Source organism: Cherax quadricarinatus, chromosome 61 (assembly GCF_038502225.1).
Source record: "Cherax quadricarinatus isolate ZL_2023a chromosome 61, ASM3850222v1, whole genome shotgun sequence".
NCBI lineage: Eukaryota > Metazoa > Arthropoda > Malacostraca > Decapoda > Parastacidae > Cherax > Cherax quadricarinatus.
This window is the reverse complement of record NC_091352.1, coordinates 11,690,381-11,711,132: the sequence shown is the minus strand read 5'-3', so window position 1 is coordinate 11,711,132 and position 20,752 is coordinate 11,690,381. Positions and strand designations below refer to the sequence as shown.

Sequence of the window (20,752 nt, the reverse complement as noted above, 5' to 3'; positions counted from 1 at the left end):
TCACCCCAAGATCTTTTTCCTTGTGTGAGGTTTGTAGTCTCTGGCCCCCTAGACTGTACTCCGTCTGCGGTCTTCTTTGCCCTTCCCCAATCTTCATGACTTTGCACTTGGTGGGATTGAACTCCAGGAGCCAATTGCTGGACCAGGTCTGCAGCCTGTGCAGATCCCTTTGTAGTTCTGCCTGGTCTTCGATCGAGTGAATTCTTCTCATCAACTTCACGTCATCTGCAAACAGGGACACCTCAGAGTCTATTCCTTCCGTCATGTCGTTCACAAATACCAGAAACAGCACTGGTCCTAGGACTGACCCCTGTGGGACCCCGCTGGTCACAGGTGCCCACTCTGACACCTCGCCACGTACCATGACTCGCTGCTGTCTTCCTGACAAGTATTCCCTGATCCATTGTAGTGCCTTCCCTGTTATCCCTGCTTGGTCCTCCAGTTTTTGCACCAATCTCTTGTGTGAAACTGTGTCAAACGCCTTCTTGCAGTCCAAGAAAATGCAATCCACCCACCCCTCTCTCTCTTGTCTTACTGCTGTCACCATGTCATAGAACTCCAGTAGGTTTGTGACACAGGATTTCCCGTCCCTGAAACCATGTTGGCTGCTGTTGATGAGATCGTTCCTTTCTAGGTGTTCCACCACTCTTCTCCTGATAATCTCCATGATTTTGCATACTATACATGTCAGTGACACTGGTCTGTAGTTTAATGCTTCATGTCTGTCTCCTTTTTTAAAGATTGGGACTACATTTGCTGTCTTCCATGCCTCAGGCAATCTCCCTGTTTCGATAGATGTATTGAATATTGTTGTTAGGGGTACACATAGCGCCTCTGCTCCCTCTCTCAATACCCATGGGGAGATGTTATTTGGCCCCATTGCCTTTGAGGTATCTAGCTCACTCAGAAGCCTCTTCACTTCTTCCTCGGTTGTGTGCACTGTGTCCAGCACATGGTGGTGTGCCCCACCTCTCCGTCTTTCTGGAGCCCCTTCTGTCTCCTCTGTGAACACTTCTTTGAATCTCTTGTTGAGTTCCTCACATACTTCACGGTCATTTCTTGTTGTCTCTCCTCCTTCCTTCCTTCCTTAGCCTGATTACCTGGTCCTTGACTGTTGTTTTCCTCCTGATGTGGCTGTACAACAGTTTCGGGTCAGATTTGGCTTTTGCTGCTATGTCGTTTTCATATTGTCTTTGGGCCTCCCTTCTTATCTGTGCATATTCGTTTCTGGCTCTACGACTGCTCTCCTTATTCTCCTGACTCCTTTGCCTTCTATATTTCTTCCATTCCCTAGCACACTTGGTTTTTGCTTCCCTGCACCTTTGGGTAAACCATGGGCTCATCCTGGCTTTTTCATTATTCCTGTTACCCTTGGGTACAAACCTCTCCTCAGCCTCCTTGCATTTTGTTGCTACATATTCCGTCATCTCATTAACTGGCTTCCCTGCCAGTTCTCTGTCCCACTGAACCCCGTTCAGGAAGTTCCTCATTCCTGTGTAGTCCCCTTTCTTGTAGTTTGGCTTCATTCGTCCTGGCCTTCCTGCTTCTCCCTCCACTTGTAGCTCTACTGTGTATTCGAAGCTTAAAACCACATGGTCACTGGCCCCAAGGGGTCTTTCATATGTGATGTCCTCGATATCTGCACTACTCAAGGTGAATACTAAGTCCAGCCTTGCTGGTTCATCCTCGTGTGCGTGTGCGCGTGTGCGTGTGCGTGTGCGCGTGTGCGTGTGCGCGCGTGTGTGTGTGTGTGTGTGTGTGTGTGCGTGTGCGTGTGCGTGTGCGTGTGCGTGTGTGTGTGTGTGTGTGTGTGTGTGTGTGTGTGTGTACTTACCTACTCACCTAATTTTGGTTGCAGGGGTCGAGACTCAGCTCTTGGCCCGTGTGTGTGTGTGTGTGTGTGTGTGTGTGTGTGTGTGTGTGTGTGTGTGTGTGTGTGTGTGTGTGTGTGTGTGTGTGTGTGTGTGTGTGTGTGTGTGTGTGTGTGTGTGTGTGTGTGTGTGCAGAAAGCAGCAACTTCACTCTGGCTGTACAATTCTCCAGAACATCACTTCATCTGAGATCATTTATCCCCAGAATGACTCGAGTATGGAATACATTCGTACAGCATTATGATGTCAACGAGATAAAGTCATTGATAAATTAGACACATGTGCAATTAGACATGCTTTATCAATGTGTCGGTTCTCTGAACCATTCATCTACAATCCTGTCAGAGATAAAGTCAGTTGACCAGACGAAAATGCTGGCCCACAGATGGCTCCAACTTCATCCCGTTCCTTACTTGTATGTATCATAACAATAAAAATACTTGTATGTTTCATAACAATAAAAATGCTTTCAAATGAGCTGATGTAGGTAACAGCTCTTAGCTTGTCAATAAAGTTAGGAATCCTTAACCTGTATATAGCTTGTCAATAAAGTTACGAATCCTTAACCTGTAAATAGCCTGTCAATAAAGTTAGGGATCCTTAACCTTGTCAAACCCCGTGTAAAAAGAGAGAGAGAGAGAGAGAGAGAGAGAGAGAGAGAGAGAGAGAGAGAGAGAGAGAGAGAGAGAGAGAGAGAGAGAGAGAGAGAGAGAGAGAGAGAGAGTTATCTCTCAGCACTCCATGGTCTGAACACCACTGCACCTACTTAACACTACCTCGTCATAACCTAGTCAGCAACAGTAGTCCAGTGCCAGACAACGGGAGGTGTTAACGGTGTCATTCTTACCGCTGGGCACTCTAAAGTGTCAAGTGTAAACCAGGAGCCATTACCCAATTAGTGGCACTTACCGGCAGACTGGTGGCTCCCCCTCCACTAGCCTGGTCTCTCACCTCTCAGACCACTGTGCTCCTGGTGACTGGTCACTCACCCATGCTGGGGGGCCTTTGTTGACAACGTGGGTTATCAGCTGGCTTGGTCAGGTGCTATATGATGGTACCTCGTAGCCCAGTGGTACAGTGCTCGTGGTCATAAGGGAAAGGATCTTGGTGCAATCTCGAGGCGGGGCGAGGCGAGTCATATGGGCAGGTCTCCTGGAACCTTCTTGACCCGTTAACCTTGTCCATCTCTGTCTGTCTGTCTGTGTCTGTCTGTCTCTCTCACGCACACAGTGGACCTGGTAGCGACAAGCGAAGAGGTGAGGCCAGGAGCTGTGAATCGATTCCTGCAACTACAAATAGGTGAGTACACACACACACACACACACACACAGGGGCCAGGAGCTAGGACTCGATCCCTGCAACCTCAACTAGGTGAGTACACACACACACACATCTAAGAGTATTCCGGCATCTCAGTAAGGAGTCATTCCGGGCCCTGTACACAGTGTACGTTAGGCCCATATTGGAGTATGCAGCACCAGTTTGAAACCCACACCTGGCCAAGCACGTCAGGAAACTAGAGAAAGGGCAAAAGGTTTGCAACGAGACTAGTCCTGGAGCTAAGGGGTATGTCCTAAGAGGAGAGGTTAAGGGATCTCGACCTGACGACACTGGAGACCAAGAGGGTCAGGGAAGACACATAATAACATATAAAATACCGAGAGGAATTGACAAGGTGGAAGAAACAGGATGTTCCAGAGATGGGACACAGCAACAAGGGGTCACAATAGAAAGTTGAAGATTGACGAGTCACAGGGATGTTAGGAAGTATTTCTTCAGTCACAGAGTTGTCAGAAGTGGAATAGTCTGGAAAGTGATGTAGTGATGGCAGGTACCATATACAGCTTTAAGAAGATGTACGATAAAGCTTATGTAGCAGGGAGAGAGTGGACCTAGTAGCGACCAGTGAAGAGGCGGGACCATGAGCTATGAATCGACCCCTGCAACCACAATTGAGTACACACAGACTTCGGAAGCACACACACACACACACACACAGTTCTATGACATGGTGACAGCAGTAAGACAAGAGAGAGAGGGGTGGGTGGATTGCATTTTCTTGGACTGCAAGAAAGCGTTTGACACAGTTCCACACAAGAGATTGGTGCAAAAACTGGAGGACCAAGCAGGGATAACAGGGAAAGCACTACAATGGATCAGGGAATACTTGTCAGGAAGACAGCAGCGAGTCATGGTACGTGGCGAGGTGTCAGAGTGGGCACCTGTGACCAGCGGGGTCCCGCAGGGGTCAGTCCTAGGACCAGTGCTGTTTCTGGTATTTGTGTACGACATGACGGAAGGAATAGACTCTGAGGTGTCCCTGTTTGCAGATGACGTGAAGTTGATGAGAAGAATTCACTCGATCGAAGACCAGGCAGAACTACAAAGGGATCTGCACAGGCTGCAGACCTGGTCCAGCAATTGGCTCCTGGAGTTCAATCCCACCAAGTGCAAAGTCATGAAGATTGGGGAAGGGCAAAGAAGACCGCAGACGGAGTACAGTCTAGGGGGCCAGAGACTACAAACCTCACTCAAGGAAAAAGATCTTGGGGTGAGTATAACACCAGGCACATCTCCTGAAGCGCACATCAACCAAATAACTGCTGCAGCATATGGGCGCCTAGCAAACCTCAGAACAGCATTCCGACATCTTAATAAGGAATCATTCAGGACCCTGTACACCGTGTACGTTAGGCCCATATTGGAGTATGCGGCACCAGTTTGGAACCCACACCTAGCCAAGCACGTGAAGAAACTAGAGAAAGTGCAAAGGTTTGCAACAAGACTAGTCCCAGAGCTAAGAGGTATGTCCTACGAGGAGAGGTTAAGGGAAATCAACCTGACGACACTGGAGGACAGGAGAGATAGGGGGGACATGATAACGACATACAAAATACTGAGAGGAATTGACAAGGTGGACAAAGACAGGATGTTCCAGAGATTGGACACAGTAACAAGGGGACACAGTTGGAAGCTGAAGACACAGATGAATCACAGGGATGTTAGGAAGTATTTCTTCAGCCACAGAGTAGTCAGTAAGTGGAATAGTTTGGGAAGCTATTAGTGAAATTGAAAGAAATTCAAAATATTTCTTTTCATATGCCAAAAACAAGGCAAATACCACATCTAGTATCGGGCCCTTACTCAGACAGGATGGGACTTACACAGATGACAACAAGGAAATGAGTGAAATATTGAAATCCCAGTACGACTCTGTGTTTAGTGAACCACTAATCGGTCTGAGGATCGACGACCCAAATGATTTCTTCATGAATGAGCCTCAAAACTCCATAAATGTATGCCAGATTTCCGACATTACCCTAACTCCGATAGATTTCGAAAAAGCCATTGACAACATGCCTATGCACTCAGCCCCGGGCCCAGACTCGTGGAACTCTGTTTTCATTAAGAACTGCAAGAAACCCCTCTCGCATGCCCTAAGTACACTATGGAGGAGGAGCTTGGACATGGGTGAAATTCCACAGTCACTTAAAACAACGGATATAGCCCCACTCCATAAAGGTGGCAGCAAAGCATTAGCTAAGAACTATAGACCAATAGCTCTGACGTCCCACATCATAAAAATCTTTGAAAGAGTGCTAAGAAGCAGGATTGCAAATCACCTGGATTCCCAAAATCTGCACAATCCAGGGCAACATGGGTTCAGGGCAGGTCGCTCCTGCCTCTCACAACTACTGGATCACTATGACATGACCTTGGATGCACTGGAAGAAAATCAGAATGCAGATGTAATATACACAGACTTTGCAAAAGCATTTGACAAATGCGATCATGGCGTAATAGCCCATAAAATACGTGATAAAGGAATAACTGGGAAAGTGGGGAGATGGATCTTCAACTTCCTAACAAATCGAACACAAAGAGTAGTGGTCAACAGAGTTAAATCGGAGGCTGCCATAGTGAAGAGCTCTGTTCCACAAGGCACAGTACTCGCCCCCATCTTATTCCTTATCCTCATATCAGACATAAACAGAGATATACACCACAGCACCGTATCATCCTTTGCGGATGATACTAGGATCTGCATGAGGCTGTCATCTGCTGAGGACGCGGTTAACCTCCAAGAAGATATAAACAAAGTTTTCCAGTGGGCAACGGTAAACAATATGATGTTCAATGAGGACAAATTCCAACTACTCCGTTATGGAAAACTGGAGGAGATAATAACTAGAACAGAGTATACTACTGACTCCGGCCATACAATAGAGCGGAAAAATAATGTAAGGGACCTGGGAGTAGTAATGTCTGAGGATCTCACTTTCAAGGATCACAACAGTGCCACGATCGCACGTGCAAAGAAAATGATAGGATGGATAATGAGAACTTTCAAAACGAGAGATGCCAAGCCCATGATGATCCTTTTCAAATCACTTGTTCTCTCTAGGCTGGAATACTGCTGTACATTAACATCTCCATTCAAAGCAGGTGAAATCGCAGATCTAGAGAGTGTACAGAGATCCTTTACTGCACGTATAAGTTCTGTCAAGCACCTTAACTACTGGGAACGCTTGGAAGCACTTGACTTGTACTCGTTGGAACGCAGGAGGGAGAGATATATCATAATCTACACTTGGAAAATCTTGGAAGGAATGGTCCCAAATCTGCACACAGAAATCACTCCCTACGAAAGTAAAAGACTGGGCAGGCGATGCAAAATGCCGCCAATAAAAAGTAGGGGCGCCATTGGTACACTAAGGGAAAACACCATAAGTGTCCGGGGCCCAAAACTGTTCAACAGCCTCCCATCAAGCATTAGGGGAATTGCCAATAAACCCCTGGCTGCCTTCAAGAGAGAGCTGGACAGATACCTAAAGTCAGTGCCGGATCAGCCGGGCTGTGGCTCGTACGTTGGACTGCGTGCGGCCAGCAGTAACAGCCTAGTTGATCAGGCCCTGATCCATCGGGAGGCCTGGTCATGGACCGGGCCGCGGGGGCGTTGATCCCCGGAATAACCTCCAGATATCCAGTCATGGTGGGAGCTGCCGAGTATAGGAAGCGATGTAGTGGAGGCAGGATCCATACATAGCTTTAAGCAGAGGTATGATAAAGCTCACGGCTCAGGGAGAGTGACCTAGTAGCGATCAGTGAAGAAGCGGGGCCAGGAGCTTGGACTCGACCCCCGCAACCTCAACTAGGTGAGTACAACTAGGTGAGTACACACACACTTCGCAAACATCTTACGTACAGAAAACGAGATTTCAATAAATTTATTGGAAAGACTTCGCTATTTTTTACTTCCACTTTTAATATACAAGTGAGGCAACTGAGGGTTAGTGTCTGGAAGAATGGTGTGCAGGAGGCGATCAATCCAACAGTCACAGGCACCTACTCCAGCGGCCGCTGCAAAAACTCCAGCATCTTTGTGACGCTGTCTCCAGCAGTAAGATATATGACGTGAGGCACTCAGGAAACTAAGATTTATTGACACCTTGTCAAGGGCGGTAGAGAGCAGGTGAGAGATGTGGTAGTGGTGATAGTGGCGGTGGTGGTGACGGTGGTTGTGATGGTAGTGGTGTTGGGAGAGATGATGTTGGTGGTGGTGGTTGTATTGATGCTGTGGTGGAGGTGATGCTAGATGATGCTGGAGGTGGTGCTTGTATTGATGCTGTGGTAGTGGTGGTAGATGATGTTGGAGGTGGTGGTTGAATGGATGCTGTAGTAGTGATGGTAGATGATGTTGGAGGTGGTGGTTGTATTGATGCTGTGGTAGTGGTGGTAGATGATGTTGGAGGTGGTGGTTGAATGGATGCTGTAGTAGTGATGGTAGATGATGTTGGAGGTGGTGGTTGTATTGATGCTGTAGTGGTGGATGTATTGGTGCTGTGGTGGTGGTGGTAGATGATGGTGGAGGTGGTGGTTGTATTGATGCTGTGGTGATGGAGGTGATACTAGATGATATTGGAGGTGGTGGCTGTATTGATGCTGTAGTAGTGGTGGTAGATGATGTTGGAGGTGGGGGTTGTATTGATGCTGTAGTAGTGGTGGTAGATGATGTTGGAGGTGGGGGTTGTATTGATGCTGTGGTGATGGTAGACGAGGTGGTGTTGTTGGTGTAATTAGTGCTGCAGAACGTAGTGTTGTTGATATAGTTAGGGCTGGAGAACGTAGGGTTGTTGGTGTAGTTAGGGCTGGAGAACGTAGGGTTGCTGGTGTAGTTAGGGCTGGAGAACGTAGGGTTGCTGGTGTAGTTAGGGCTGGAGAACGTAGGGTTGCTGGTGTAGTTAGGGCTGGAGAACGTAGGGTTGCTGGTGTAGTTAGGGCTGGAGAACGTAGGGTTGTTGGTGTAGTTAGGGCTGGAGAACGGAGGGTTGCTGGTGTAGTTAGGGCTGGAGAACGTAGGGTTGCTGGTGTAGTTAGGGCTGGAGAACGTAGGGTTGCTGGTGTAGTTAGGGCTGGAGAACGTAGGGTTGCTGGTGTAGTTAGGGCTGGACAACGTAGTGTTGTTGGTGTAGTTAGGGCTGGAGAACGTAGTGTGGGTGATATACCTTTACCTTTGATATACCTATGATGACTTTCGAGAGTTTTCCCACCCGTAGAGCCCAGCCCCTGGACTAGGCTTGTCTGGTGCTTGCCTGCTCAACAAGGCTGTTCCTGATGGCGGCCCGCTACCCCCACACATCCATCACAGCCGGCTTGATCAAGCACTTGGATGATTGTGCCTGCCTGCTGCTGGATGCGGTGTAGGTGGATGATTGTGCTGGTTTAGAGGAGTGGCAGACGATGAGGTTAATCTGTGACGAGCCTGCACAGTGAAGAGCACCAACAACACGCAGATGTTGAGAGAGAGAGAGAGAGAGAGAGAGAGAGAGAGAGATAGAGAGAGAGAGAGAGAGAGAGAGAGAGAGAGAGAGAGAGAGAGAGAGAGAGAGAGAGAGAGAGAGAGGTTCAATAATTCAGCTGCCTTCAAACTGACTTTGAAAATATAGCAACAATGTTTATTATTATTATTATTATTATTATTATTATTATTATTATTATTAATTAAAAGAACACAAATGCAACTAATGTGACATTTTATTGTGGTAACGTTTCGCTCCTGGAGAGCGAAATGTTGCCACAGTAAAATATCACATTAGTTGCTTTTGTCCTTATACTTAACATATTGTCGGTAATTATACCAAGATTAATACAGTATTATTATTATAGCCACTGGGAAAATCCAAATCAGTAGTGGGACTTACAACGCCTGGGGGGGGGGGAGGGAGAAGCCCCAGTTCCTTCAATCAAGAGCCCTTCAGCATCCCACTGGAAGGGCCAGCAAGAGGGCGCCCTACACAAGCAACAAACGATGGGAACAATCAGCAGCAACAGGTTTACGAACGGGGCGGGTCAGGGGGGGGACCCCAGCAAACACTGCCCTTACACCGCCCATCCACATGGTCCATTCTACCCTACCCTGGCCCAATTGGAATTACTAAACGAGCGGTTCTTTTTAATGTGATGACGACCACTTCAGAACTGCGGTTGAGTGCTCAATTGACTGCAATAAGATAACTGCTAGTTGACTGTCCTGGTCTGGCTAGCAGCGTAATTATGCCAACGGTGTCGGCCGTTATTAAATTCTGGTAGTGGTAGAGGGAGCAGAGGATACATAAACTAAGAGGTATAACTCAGAAGGACCTGCCCAGTATGGGCCAGTGGGCCAGTGCTCCTCCATGTTCTTATGTTTTTATTAAAGCTTATTTCTTGGGAAGCAATGAATATGGGTTGGGCAAGCATTTTTGTTAAGTAGGTTTGTGTTCGAGAAAGACCTGTCTGGTATGTGCCAGTAGGCCTTCTGCAGTGTTCCACCATTCTCATGTTCTTATCTGGAGGTTACCTGGAGGTTATTCCGGGGATCAACGCCCCCGCGGCCCGGTCCATGATCAGGCCTCCCGGTGGATCAGGGCCTGATCAACCAGGCTGTTACTGCTGGCCGCACGCAGTCCAACGTACGAGCCACAGCCCGGCTGATCCGGCACTGAGTTTACTTAAATCCCCATTTAAGGGATGAAAGTGTTCTTGTCTGCCGGTGATAATGTTACCTGCAGCCTTAATGACCCCTAGTGCAGTTGACAAGCTTCAGAAACACAGCTATCCAGAGGCAAGGCAGGTCAGTCGTGGGTTGACGGTTGAGGGTTGAGTGAATATCAAAATGGTATACAATACCGACAGGTTGGTAGGTAAGACACATGAGCAACAGTTAGACAACTTTATTCCGAAACGTTTCGCCTACACAGTAGGCTTCTTCAGTCGAGTACAGAAAGTAGGCAGGAGCAGTAGATATGTGAAGACGATATAACCAGTCCACCACCCTTGAGGGTTGAGAGTTGCTATTAGCTAGCGTTATTAAATTCTCGTATTGGCAGAGGCAACGTCAGTCGTTAATTGATGGTCGAGGGTTCCTATGAAGCTAGCGTTATTAAATTCTAGTGGTGTAAACAACGCGGGTTAGTCGAGGTGTGAAGACAGAACCTACCTGAAAGTTGAAGATTGAGACACTTATGCAACATATGGGAATCTTTATTCAGGAAACGTTTCGCCACACAGTGGCTTCATCAGTCCGATACAAAGTAGAAAGGCGTAAGGAGAGGAGGAGTTTGAGGTAATCAGTCCCTCAGCCTGGAGTCGATGTGTTCAGTCCATCAATCTTGTAGAATGTACAGCATAGGGCCGTAGGCGTGAGGCGAAGCAGCAGGAGGTGAGGTCATAGTGGTACCATCCACTAGTCGAAGTAGGTCTTCGTCCAAAGGTCGGACAAATGTTGAAGAATTCTTTGTAACAAGATCCTACGAAGACGAAGACCTACTTCGACTAGTGGATGGTACCACTATGACCCCGCCTCCTCCTGCTTCGCCTCACGTCTACGGCTCTATGCTGTAGTTTCTACAAGATTGATGGACTGAACACATCGACTCCAGGCTGAGGGACTGTTTACCTCAAACTCCTCCTCTCCTTACATCCTTCTGATGTGTATTGGACTGATGAAGCCACTGTGTGGCGAAACGTTTCCTGAATAAAGATTCCAATATGTTGCATAAGTGTCTCAATCTTCAACTTTCAGGTAGGTTCTGTCTTCACACCTCGACTAACCCGCGTTGTTTACACCACTAGAATTTAATAACGCTAGCTTCATAGGAACCCTCGACCATCAATTAACGACTGACGTTGCCTCTGCCAATACGAGAATTTAATAACGCTAGCTAATAGCAACTCTCAACCCTCAAGGGTGATGGACTGGTTATATCGTCTTCACATATCTACTGCTCCTGAAAGTACCTGAAAGTACCTGGGTGGTAGAATTACCGACAATATGTTAAGTAAAAGTACATAAATGCAACTAATGTGACATATGTATAACTACTGCTGGTATAAACCTTGGTAATAAATACCGACAAGTTGGTTTAGAAAGACACGTAAGCAAACACTATAACATATTTATTAGAAAACGTTTCGGTCCTGGGACCTTGATCAAGTGATCAAGGTCCCAGGACCGAAACGTTTTCTAATAAATATGTTATAGTGTTTGCTTACGTGTCTTTCTAAACCATAACTACTGCTATTATTTCTACTTGTACTACACCTCACTCAAAGCCTATATATACCCTATGTGTCCATGTATTGTTTGTAACGGCTTGACAAAGCTCCTGGAGAGCGAAACGTTGCCACTCTAAAATGTCACATTAGCTGCATTTGTGTCCTTTTATTTAACAGTCTTACCTTTACCTTTGAAGAGTTCCGAAAGTCTCTCTACTCCTGGAGCCCGGCCACGGACCAGGCTCGTCTGGTGCTAGCCTGATCAACTAGAGAGTTTTGCTCCAGTTGCAAGTATTAAATTTTCTCTTAATACAGTCATCGTCGCCTTGCATTTCACCGCAGATATTTTACACCGTCTCCGGCTTTTATAGCAAGCGATTTCACTGTCCAGAAGTTGCAATGTTGCAGAGGCTAAAAGGTAATTCAACCAGATTACAGGTTTAAAAAATGGACGGGACCTCAGGATATGCAAGTGGGAAGAACGTGAGATAGTTTACTTAAGTGTCCCCTGCAAGGTACCACTTAAATGGTAAGAGACAATATACAAAAGTTTAGACTACTGAGAGACTATCAGTAGGACTATTGCGAGATTATCAGTGTGACCACTGCGAGACTATCAGTATGACTATTGCGAGACTATCAATATGGCCATGCAGATAGTATGGACACGCAGAAGTGTGGGACTCGATCAAAATCCAGCAGTAAGGCTGAGTGTGCGGACCATCACTGAGTCAACGGTTGCAACCTGCAACATTAACGTAAAGGGCTGCACCACTAGCATCAACGGCTGCAACATTAACATCAGCGACTGCAACATTAACATCAACAACAGCGTCAACGCCTGCAACAGTACGTTAACGCCTGCAACAGTAGCGTCAACGGCTTCAATAGTAGCGTCAACAGCTGCAACAGTAGCATCAATGACTAACATAAGCATCAACGGCTGCAACATTCACATGCAAGTAGAAACCACCGTCTATCTCAACTCAGGCTGGCGACCATTTGAAAATAACCCGCGTCAGGCTTGTTTACCTCCTGACGAACGACAGGGGAAAAAAGAACTCCCCAAGCCAGCAAATTTCATATTTGACTGAGTGATAAAGTATACTGCACAAGAGAGGACTAGAGACAGCGATAATGGCGGTTAACAGGAAAATTTCCCTTGGCCTCCCCCTCTAAAGTAGATCCAATACAGACTAGACTGCGCCAATCTCCTCTGAAATACGCGCCATTATATCCACTTGCTGCTACCTCCTACTCTCTCGATTGCACCAATCTTGCCTTATGCACGAGACGTTACTGCTACTTACATGTTTGCCATTCTCTCTTTCTCTCCCTCTCTTTTTCTCACTCACCTTTACCTTTGATATATCTTTGACCAGTTTCAAGAATTTTCCTACGCTCGAAGCCCGGGTCAGGCTTGTCTGGTGCTTGCCTGGTCAACCAGGTTGCTGCTGCTGCTACTAGCGGCCCGCTGGCCCATCACACCCTGGTTGATTTAGTACTTGGTAAAGGTACTTGTTCAGTTTCCTTTTGGTTCAGTTTCCTTTTGAAGACTTTTATACTTGTCCCAGCAGCTTTCACCAAGAACTCCAAGAACCCCCTACAGCGTGCTGTGGAGAGGGAGCCTTGACACACTGGTCATCCCACAGGTCACTGAAAACAAAGGATATAGCCCCACTCCACAAAGGTGGCAGCAAAGCAATAATAGCAAAGAATTAAAGACCGATAGTTCTAACGTCCCACATCATAAAAATCTCTGAAAGGTTTCCAAGAAGCAAGACAGCCAACCACTTGGATTCCCAACAGCTGCGCAACTCACGGCAGCTTGGGTTCAGACTTTGCAAAAGCCTTTAACAAGTGCGATCATGGTGTAATAGTGCACAAAATGGAATGGAATAACTGGAAAAGTGGACAGATGGATCTTTAACTTTATACCCCAGAGAAAACATGGCGTAATAGTGAACAGAATTATGAGGCTGCAATAGCGAAAAGCTGTTCCACAAGGCACAGTACTCGCCTCCATTTTCTTCCTCATTCTCATTTCTGACACAGACAGAAATGTAAACCATAGTACTGTCTTCCTTTGCAGATGATACTAGAATCTGCATGACTGTCATCCGTAAATCTTAAAGAGGATATTACCTGGAGAGCATTCCGGGGATCAACGCCCCCACGGCCCGGTCCATGACCAGGCCTCCTGGTGGAGCAGGGCCTGATCAACGAGGCTGTTACTGCTGGCCGCACGCAGTCCAACGTACGAACTACAAACCAAGTCTTCCAATGGACTGCAAAAGGCAATATGACTTCCAATAGGACAAATTCCAGCTACTCCTTTATGGAAAACTTGAGAAATTAAAAGTTCTTTGGAATGCAGGCGAGAAAGGTGCATCATAATTTATACCTGGAAATTCCTAGAGGGACTTGTCCCAAATCTGCTCACGAAAATCCCTCCCTGTGAAAGCAAAGACTCAGCAGACGGTGCAACATCCCTCAATATAAAGGTGTTGTGTGTACACTGAGAGGAAACACAAGTGTTAGGTGCCCTGACACTTGTGTCTTCAAGTGGGAACTGGACAGATACCTAAACTCTGACCAGCCGGGCTGTGGCTCGTACGCTGGACTGCGTGTGGCCAACAGTAACAGCCTGGTTGATCAGGCGTTGACCCCCAGAACTGCCTACAGGTAGACTTTAGGTGGCAAAACGTTGAATATTCCGGAACCAGGTGTGCTGATACAATATTCTGTTGTGTTCACGGCGGCTCTGCTTTACACTGGGTTTATCGTACATTTTCTCCCATATCTCTCACTCCAGTTTGTTATGGCAGCGTGCAGATTTGGAACAAGGCCCTCAAGTACTTTCCATGCATATATATTATCATACAACTCTCCTTCGTTCCAGCGAGTAGGTTTTTAGGATTTCGAGGTGTTCCCTGTAATTTAAATGCTCTATTGGCAGCATGCAGGCATTACATAATCTCTCAGTGTTCCAGATCTCTTATCTCCCCTGCCATGAATGGAGCCGTCAACGGTGAACAATACTCCGAACGAGAGAGTACATGGAATTTGAATAGTGTCACTGTTGGTACTATTTCCACACTCACGTACACTTCTTTATAATCACCGGAAGCTTAAAAGCCTTTACGGTGAATACTAATGACTGGACACCAAAAGCTTAGTTATGATCTTGTAGCTACGACTATGTAGGTATCTCTCTCTCTCTCTCTCTCTCACACACACACACACACACACACACACACACACACACACACACACACACACACACACATATACACACACACACACACACACACACACACACACACACACACACACACACACACACACACACACACACACACACACACACACCAGGAGTTGTGAATCGATCCCTGCAACTACATATAGGTGAGTACGCTTGCAACCAAAACCAAAAGGAAATTTCCGTCTCTTTCAGTCAGTCGCAGAAATGAAGATGAAGAAGAAAAGTTATGAAGAAGTAAAAATGAAGAAGACAAAGACTACATCATGAGCAGCAGCAGCAGCAGCAGCAGCAGCAGCAGCAAGAGCAGTAAGAGCAGCGAGGAGCAGCAGCACTAACTCAGCACATGACTGAGCTCAGGACGCACATGTTACTTCACCGTTGATGTCTCGTAACGACCTTTCATCCACCCCTTAGTGACCTTTAACCGGTGTAACGTGACCCTAAGTGACCCCGTGCTGGTGTAACGTGACCTGAGGACAACTCAACAGACCACGCGCCCAAATCAAAATAAATCTTGATGGGCAGATCATGACATTTTCTTTCGAATTATTATTATTACTATTATTATTATTAATTATTATTTAATTAAATTTGATAAACCTGTATGGGTCACACTAGTTCGTGAGCCTAAGATCTAGGCTCGTCTTTAAGATAATTAATTAAGTCATTGCATTTTTCCTCTGAGAGTTACCTGTGACCTTTCTAGGGAATTTTCGTATTCCCTGAAGTCTGATCCATATGGGTTTAGCGCTTGTTTCTGATAATAATAATAATAATACCAATAAATAATAATAATAATAATAATAATAATAATAATAATAATAATGACGGTGTTGCAGGCACTAAAGCTACAAATAACATTATCAATGATCTGAGATCGGGAGGCCTGGTCATGAACCGGGCTGCGGGGGGCGGTGACCCCCTGAACACCCTCCAGGAAGAGTGGTAGACCCTCCAGGTAGCAGGGGTCGCGATCTACAAGTAAACCCATCGATTTTTTTGTAGCAACCAAGTGGATTACTAACCTTTTCGTGGCTACTAGCCCACTGAGCTTACTAACCCTCGTGAAAAATAAAAAACTACTCTTAGACACAGGTCTGGTGTGGCACCGGGCCGCGGAGGCGGTGACCTGCGGAAGCGACCACAGGTAATTTACAGGTGTTCAGGGGAAGAAGGGATCACAGCGTAAACATCTGTATATATTTAAATGTAATATGTTGCTGTAATAATAATAATAATAATAATAATAATAATAATAATAATAATAAGAAGAAGAAGAAGAAGAAGAAGAAGAAGAAGAAGAAGAAGAAGAAGAAGAAGAAGAAGAAGAAGAAGAAGAAGAAGAAGAAGAAGAAGAAGAAGAAGAAGACGAAGAAGAAGAAGACGAAGAAGAAGGAGGGCAATAACAACAAGAACAACTACTACTACCCCCTACGAAAAATAACCACAATTACCTTAATACTTTGAAGAACGGAAAGGGCAGCTCTGATTCCTTGGATCAAGAGCACAGCGAGGGCATCAAGGAACGCCCCTCTCTCCAAACCTGAAGTGTTTACATCGTACTCCAAACTGTGTGGAAGTGTGACTGTTTACCTAGCAGTAAATAGGTACCTGGGTATAAGTTTGTTGTTGTGGGACGCATCCTGGGCAGGTGCGAAACGAATGGGCATGTCTCCTTACTCCCGCTGACTCGAGTGGAAATAGGTCAACTGTCTGACTTTTTGGGGTTATCCTAAGTAATTTGCACATATGTTAAACTATACATAATGAATGTACCTGTGTGTACCTGTACCTAGCATAAATATGCACCTGGACGCTAGCGGACTATCTCCAGGGCTAAGCCCAACATATGGAAAAAACTCCATACACCTGTTGGACCTGCTCATCTAGCAGTAATATTGGGATTTGGGTGTTAGTCGACCTGTGGGTCCCATTCTGGGGAGGTAAAAATTTAAAATGCAAATAATAAGGAAGACGGGACACCCGGAGCACTGCTCCAGTGAATACAAATTAAAACTAACTCTTTTACACAACTCACCTCCCATAGAAATCACAACCGTTGGAGTCCGCACAGGTGTTGGCAGGAGTGGCTAACAGCACCCATAAACAGCACACCCATAGTCTGGATAGGGATAGACACCATCTAACGCTGGTCTTCCTGCCGCGGATGCTGCAGGGACGCAGATGTGGGTGATGGTAGTGGTGGTTGAATGGTCTTCCTTCACCCGCTGCGTCAGGACGCGGCTGGGACAGCCTGTCCTCCGCCAGTAAGGCCATCGCTGACACTCCTACTCTCCGTATTCTCCGCTAAGCATCTCCGGCATTCACTCTACACGGAACCATTGTCTCAGTAACAAGTCTCAGCGATAATGCCATCCTTTTGGGGGGCGAAAATTCCTCGTGACAACGGGGTAGTATTCCTTGGGCACAAATTTTTCACACACTTGTGTTTCCTCAAATTCATATACGCTGGGAAAGGAAGGCACTTACGCTCACACACTCGCTTTACGACACCATCATCGATAACCAAAGCATCCGTAAATCCACGTGTATGGGGGGATTTCACAGCAGAAAGCAACAGGTAGCAAGGTGGGCCAGAGCGACGTAACCTCCCACGTACACGGCAAGATACCAACTAACAAGTGGATGTCCGTCACTGGGGTGGGTTTCAGGGGTGCGCCAGACCATCGCTCGAGACCCCAGACCCCAGACGACGCCTGGGCATCAACTCGCCTCGGGCGCTCAAACAGTGCCCAGCGCAGGATTTTTTTACTCTCATATTTTCCCATTTTCCTCAAACGGCTTCATTTCTGCAAAAATTTGCTTTCACGACAGCACAAGACGGTGGTAGACTAAGGCCTTCAAATGAGTAGAATTGCGTTGCAATTGTCGTTAAGGGAGAATGAATATTTTTCACAAGTGAGCAAGCCAGGTGATGCACTGTGGTTTATGAGCCGAATCCTCTCGTTCAGAAGATGCTCACCAGATATCTTGACCAATTTTATCCGAAATATACTAGCGTACACATTATTTCTAGACACTATAAACATTGAATACTAATTCCCAACCTAAAATTATCTTAGCAAAAGATATGTCTGTCCCATAACTTACACTCTTAAGAAACTTAAACCTTAAAAAAAAAGTCTTATTTTACATCTGTTAAGCTAACAGCGCACAGTGATCACCTCCATGATGGAAAGTATATATCAGATTATTTTTCAAGATAATTTCCCCATGATTTTTTAGTTTGATCGTGCGGCCGGCAGCGTGGGGTAAGGAGCAAGCGGCGCGCGTCGACCCAAACTGTCGTGTGTCCTCTGAGCGGAATTAATTACTGTTCTTGTCATTACTGTTCCTGTCATTGCTTGTGTCTTTGTTCTGTGCCGCAGAGTAACCTCTCAATACAGCTCATTAACAGCCAGGAACAGTCACCTGTAACTACACTCCACTAGCGGATCAACTGCAATAATTGAACATTCTGAAATAAATCTTAATAGGAACTTTTCTCCATTCTCGAAATTATTTTTGTAACAATAATAATAATAATAATAATAATAATAATAATAATAATAATAATAATAATAATAATAATGATAATAACAACAATAATATTATTATTATTGCTAGTTTTATTATTATTGTTAGGAATTTCTTTCTAATTTTGTTTATATATATATATATATATATATATATATATATATATATATATATATATATATATATATATATATATATATATATATATATATATATATATATATATATATACAAAGTCATCTATCATCATCATCCTCATTATCATCATCATCATCGTCGTCATCATCATTTATCTTGCTCTTCATCGCCAACGTCATCATTGTTGTAACTTTCAACGTCATCTTCGGTGTCATGTTCACTGTTATCATCGTCATCACCGTCATAAAATAACCATTTTCCTCCTCCTCATCATTATCATGATGATCTTCATCATTATCTTCACCGTAGTCACTAACGTGAAAATGTTGATTTACAAGAAAATAGGTACTCTGACCTAGGGAAGATAGCTCTCTAGAAAGTAGGTACCGTTCCTGGAGCCTACCTGGAAGGTTGTTCCCGATGGTCATCGCCCCCGCTGCCCGGTCCTCGACCAAGCCTCGCGGTGGATGAGGGCCTGATCATCCAGGCTGTTACCGCTGGCGGCAGGCAGTCCAACACAGGAGCCACAGCCCGGCTGAGATCCTCTGATATCACTCCTAAGTCCTTCACGTTAGTTTTATCGCTCTATTGTGTGGTTAGAATTTGTTTTATGCTCCGTTCTATTATTTTCTCAAGTTTTCCATAACGGAGTAACTGAAATTTGCCCTCATTGAACATCAATAGTTATAACTATGACCATTATTTTTAAAGGGGCGAGCCGGTAAGCCAGTGGAAGGACTCGGTCAGATGAGCAAAAGCTCCAACGACGGGTCATTATCTGACTAAGACCCACGTCAGGAAACTTTTGTCCTGCTTCCTGACGAACCTTACCTAACCTAACCTAACCTAACCTAACCTAACTTAACCTAACCTAACCTAACCTAACCTAACCTAACCTAACCTAACCTAACTTAACCTAACTTAACCTAACCTAACCTAACCTAACCTAACCTAACCTAACCTAACCTAACTTTGAACATCACATTGTTTTCTGCGGCCCGCTGGGAAACTTAGTTTGCATCACCTTGGAGATTTACAGTGTCCTCAATGGATGACACTCTTATGCAGATTCTAGCTTCGTCTGCAGAGGAAGATACATATCTTACACAGATTTACATCTGTGTTAGATATGTGTCTCATCCTCATATCTAATACAGATTTACATTTGTGTTAGATATGAGGATGAGGAAAAGGATTGGGGGCGAGTACTGTACCTTGCGGGACAGCTTTTCACTGTGGCAGCCTCCGACTTTACTCTGTTTACCATTCCTCTTTGCTTTTTATTGGTTAGAGTTAAAAATTCATCTGCTCACTTCTCAGGATACTCTTTGCATGTATTTGGTGACCTGTTACATCTTGCCTGATAATGGATCAAAGGAAAATAGGGACACTTACAGGGCGAAGATGTTAGCTTTCCAGAAAATAAGTGCCCTTACCTGATGATGACGTTAGTTCCAAAAAAATAGGTACCCCCCACCTGATGAAGACATATGATCACGAGAGAGAGAGAGAGAGAGAGAGAGAGAGAGAGAGAGAGAGAGAGAGAGAGAGAGAGAGAGAGAGAGAGAGAGAGAGAGAGAAACCACACTTCGCTCTTCTTCGTGGTCAGCGAGATAAGAGCTTGGATACAACAGGACGGGCAGCGAGCAGCAACTACACTCTGGCTATATCCTTCTTCAGGAACATCACTTCATCTGAGATCCTTCATTCCTAGAGTCGTCCGACTCTAGAACGTGTTTGTACAGCATAATGACATCGATGACCAAATGAAATCACTTGCCTCAGATGGCTCTAGGTCCTTACTGTTCCCTATTTGTACCTCTCTTAACAATAACATGGCTTTCAAATGAGATTATGAAGGTAAATGTTCTTAGCTTGTAAATAAAGGTAGGAACTCCTTTCCTAACCTTGTCAAACCCTTGTGTAAAGAGAGAGAGAGAGAGAGAGAGAGAGAGAGAGAGAGAGAGAGAGAGAGAGAGAGAGAGAGAGAGACCAACGCACGTTGTGTAATTAACCAAATGATAGCCTCCACCCGCTGTTCCTCAGGGTATGGGTCGATTTGGGGGTCGTCCTCTGTTTACACACTGGGCGGTGGAGGCTCGATCCTTCGTCTGCTAAACACACTGGACGGTGTAAGCTCGGGCCTCCATCCGCTAATCGCGGCAGAGGTCGCTGGCGATGTTCGTTCTGTGTAGAGATTTATGAAGTCACGATTTGATAAAGCTCCACACGGCGGTAAACTGCGAAACGTAGCGAGAAATAGCGGTAAATTGCGAGACGGAGGAGAAATAGCGGTAAACTACATAACCAAGCATAACCAGGGATAACCTAGAAAAACTTACTATTCAAAGCAGGTGAAATCGCAGATCTAGAGAGTGTACAGAGATCCTTTACTGCACGTATA

General features: G+C 45.5%; 1 protein-coding gene across 1 annotated transcript in view; it reads right to left on the bottom strand.

Annotated features, from left to right (window-relative positions):
- LOC128699363 (meteorin) overlaps positions 1-17,329 on the bottom strand; it is a 179,762-nt gene extending 162,433 nt beyond the window's left edge. Inside the window, exon 1 of the mRNA XM_053792030.2 lies at positions 16,712-17,329. Coding sequence (XP_053648005.1) covers positions 16,712-16,950 — 239 coding nt within the window. The 5' untranslated portion in view covers positions 16,951-17,329. The remainder of the gene's footprint in view (positions 1-16,711) is intronic.
- Between the last annotated feature and the right edge of the window lie 3,423 nt (positions 17,330-20,752).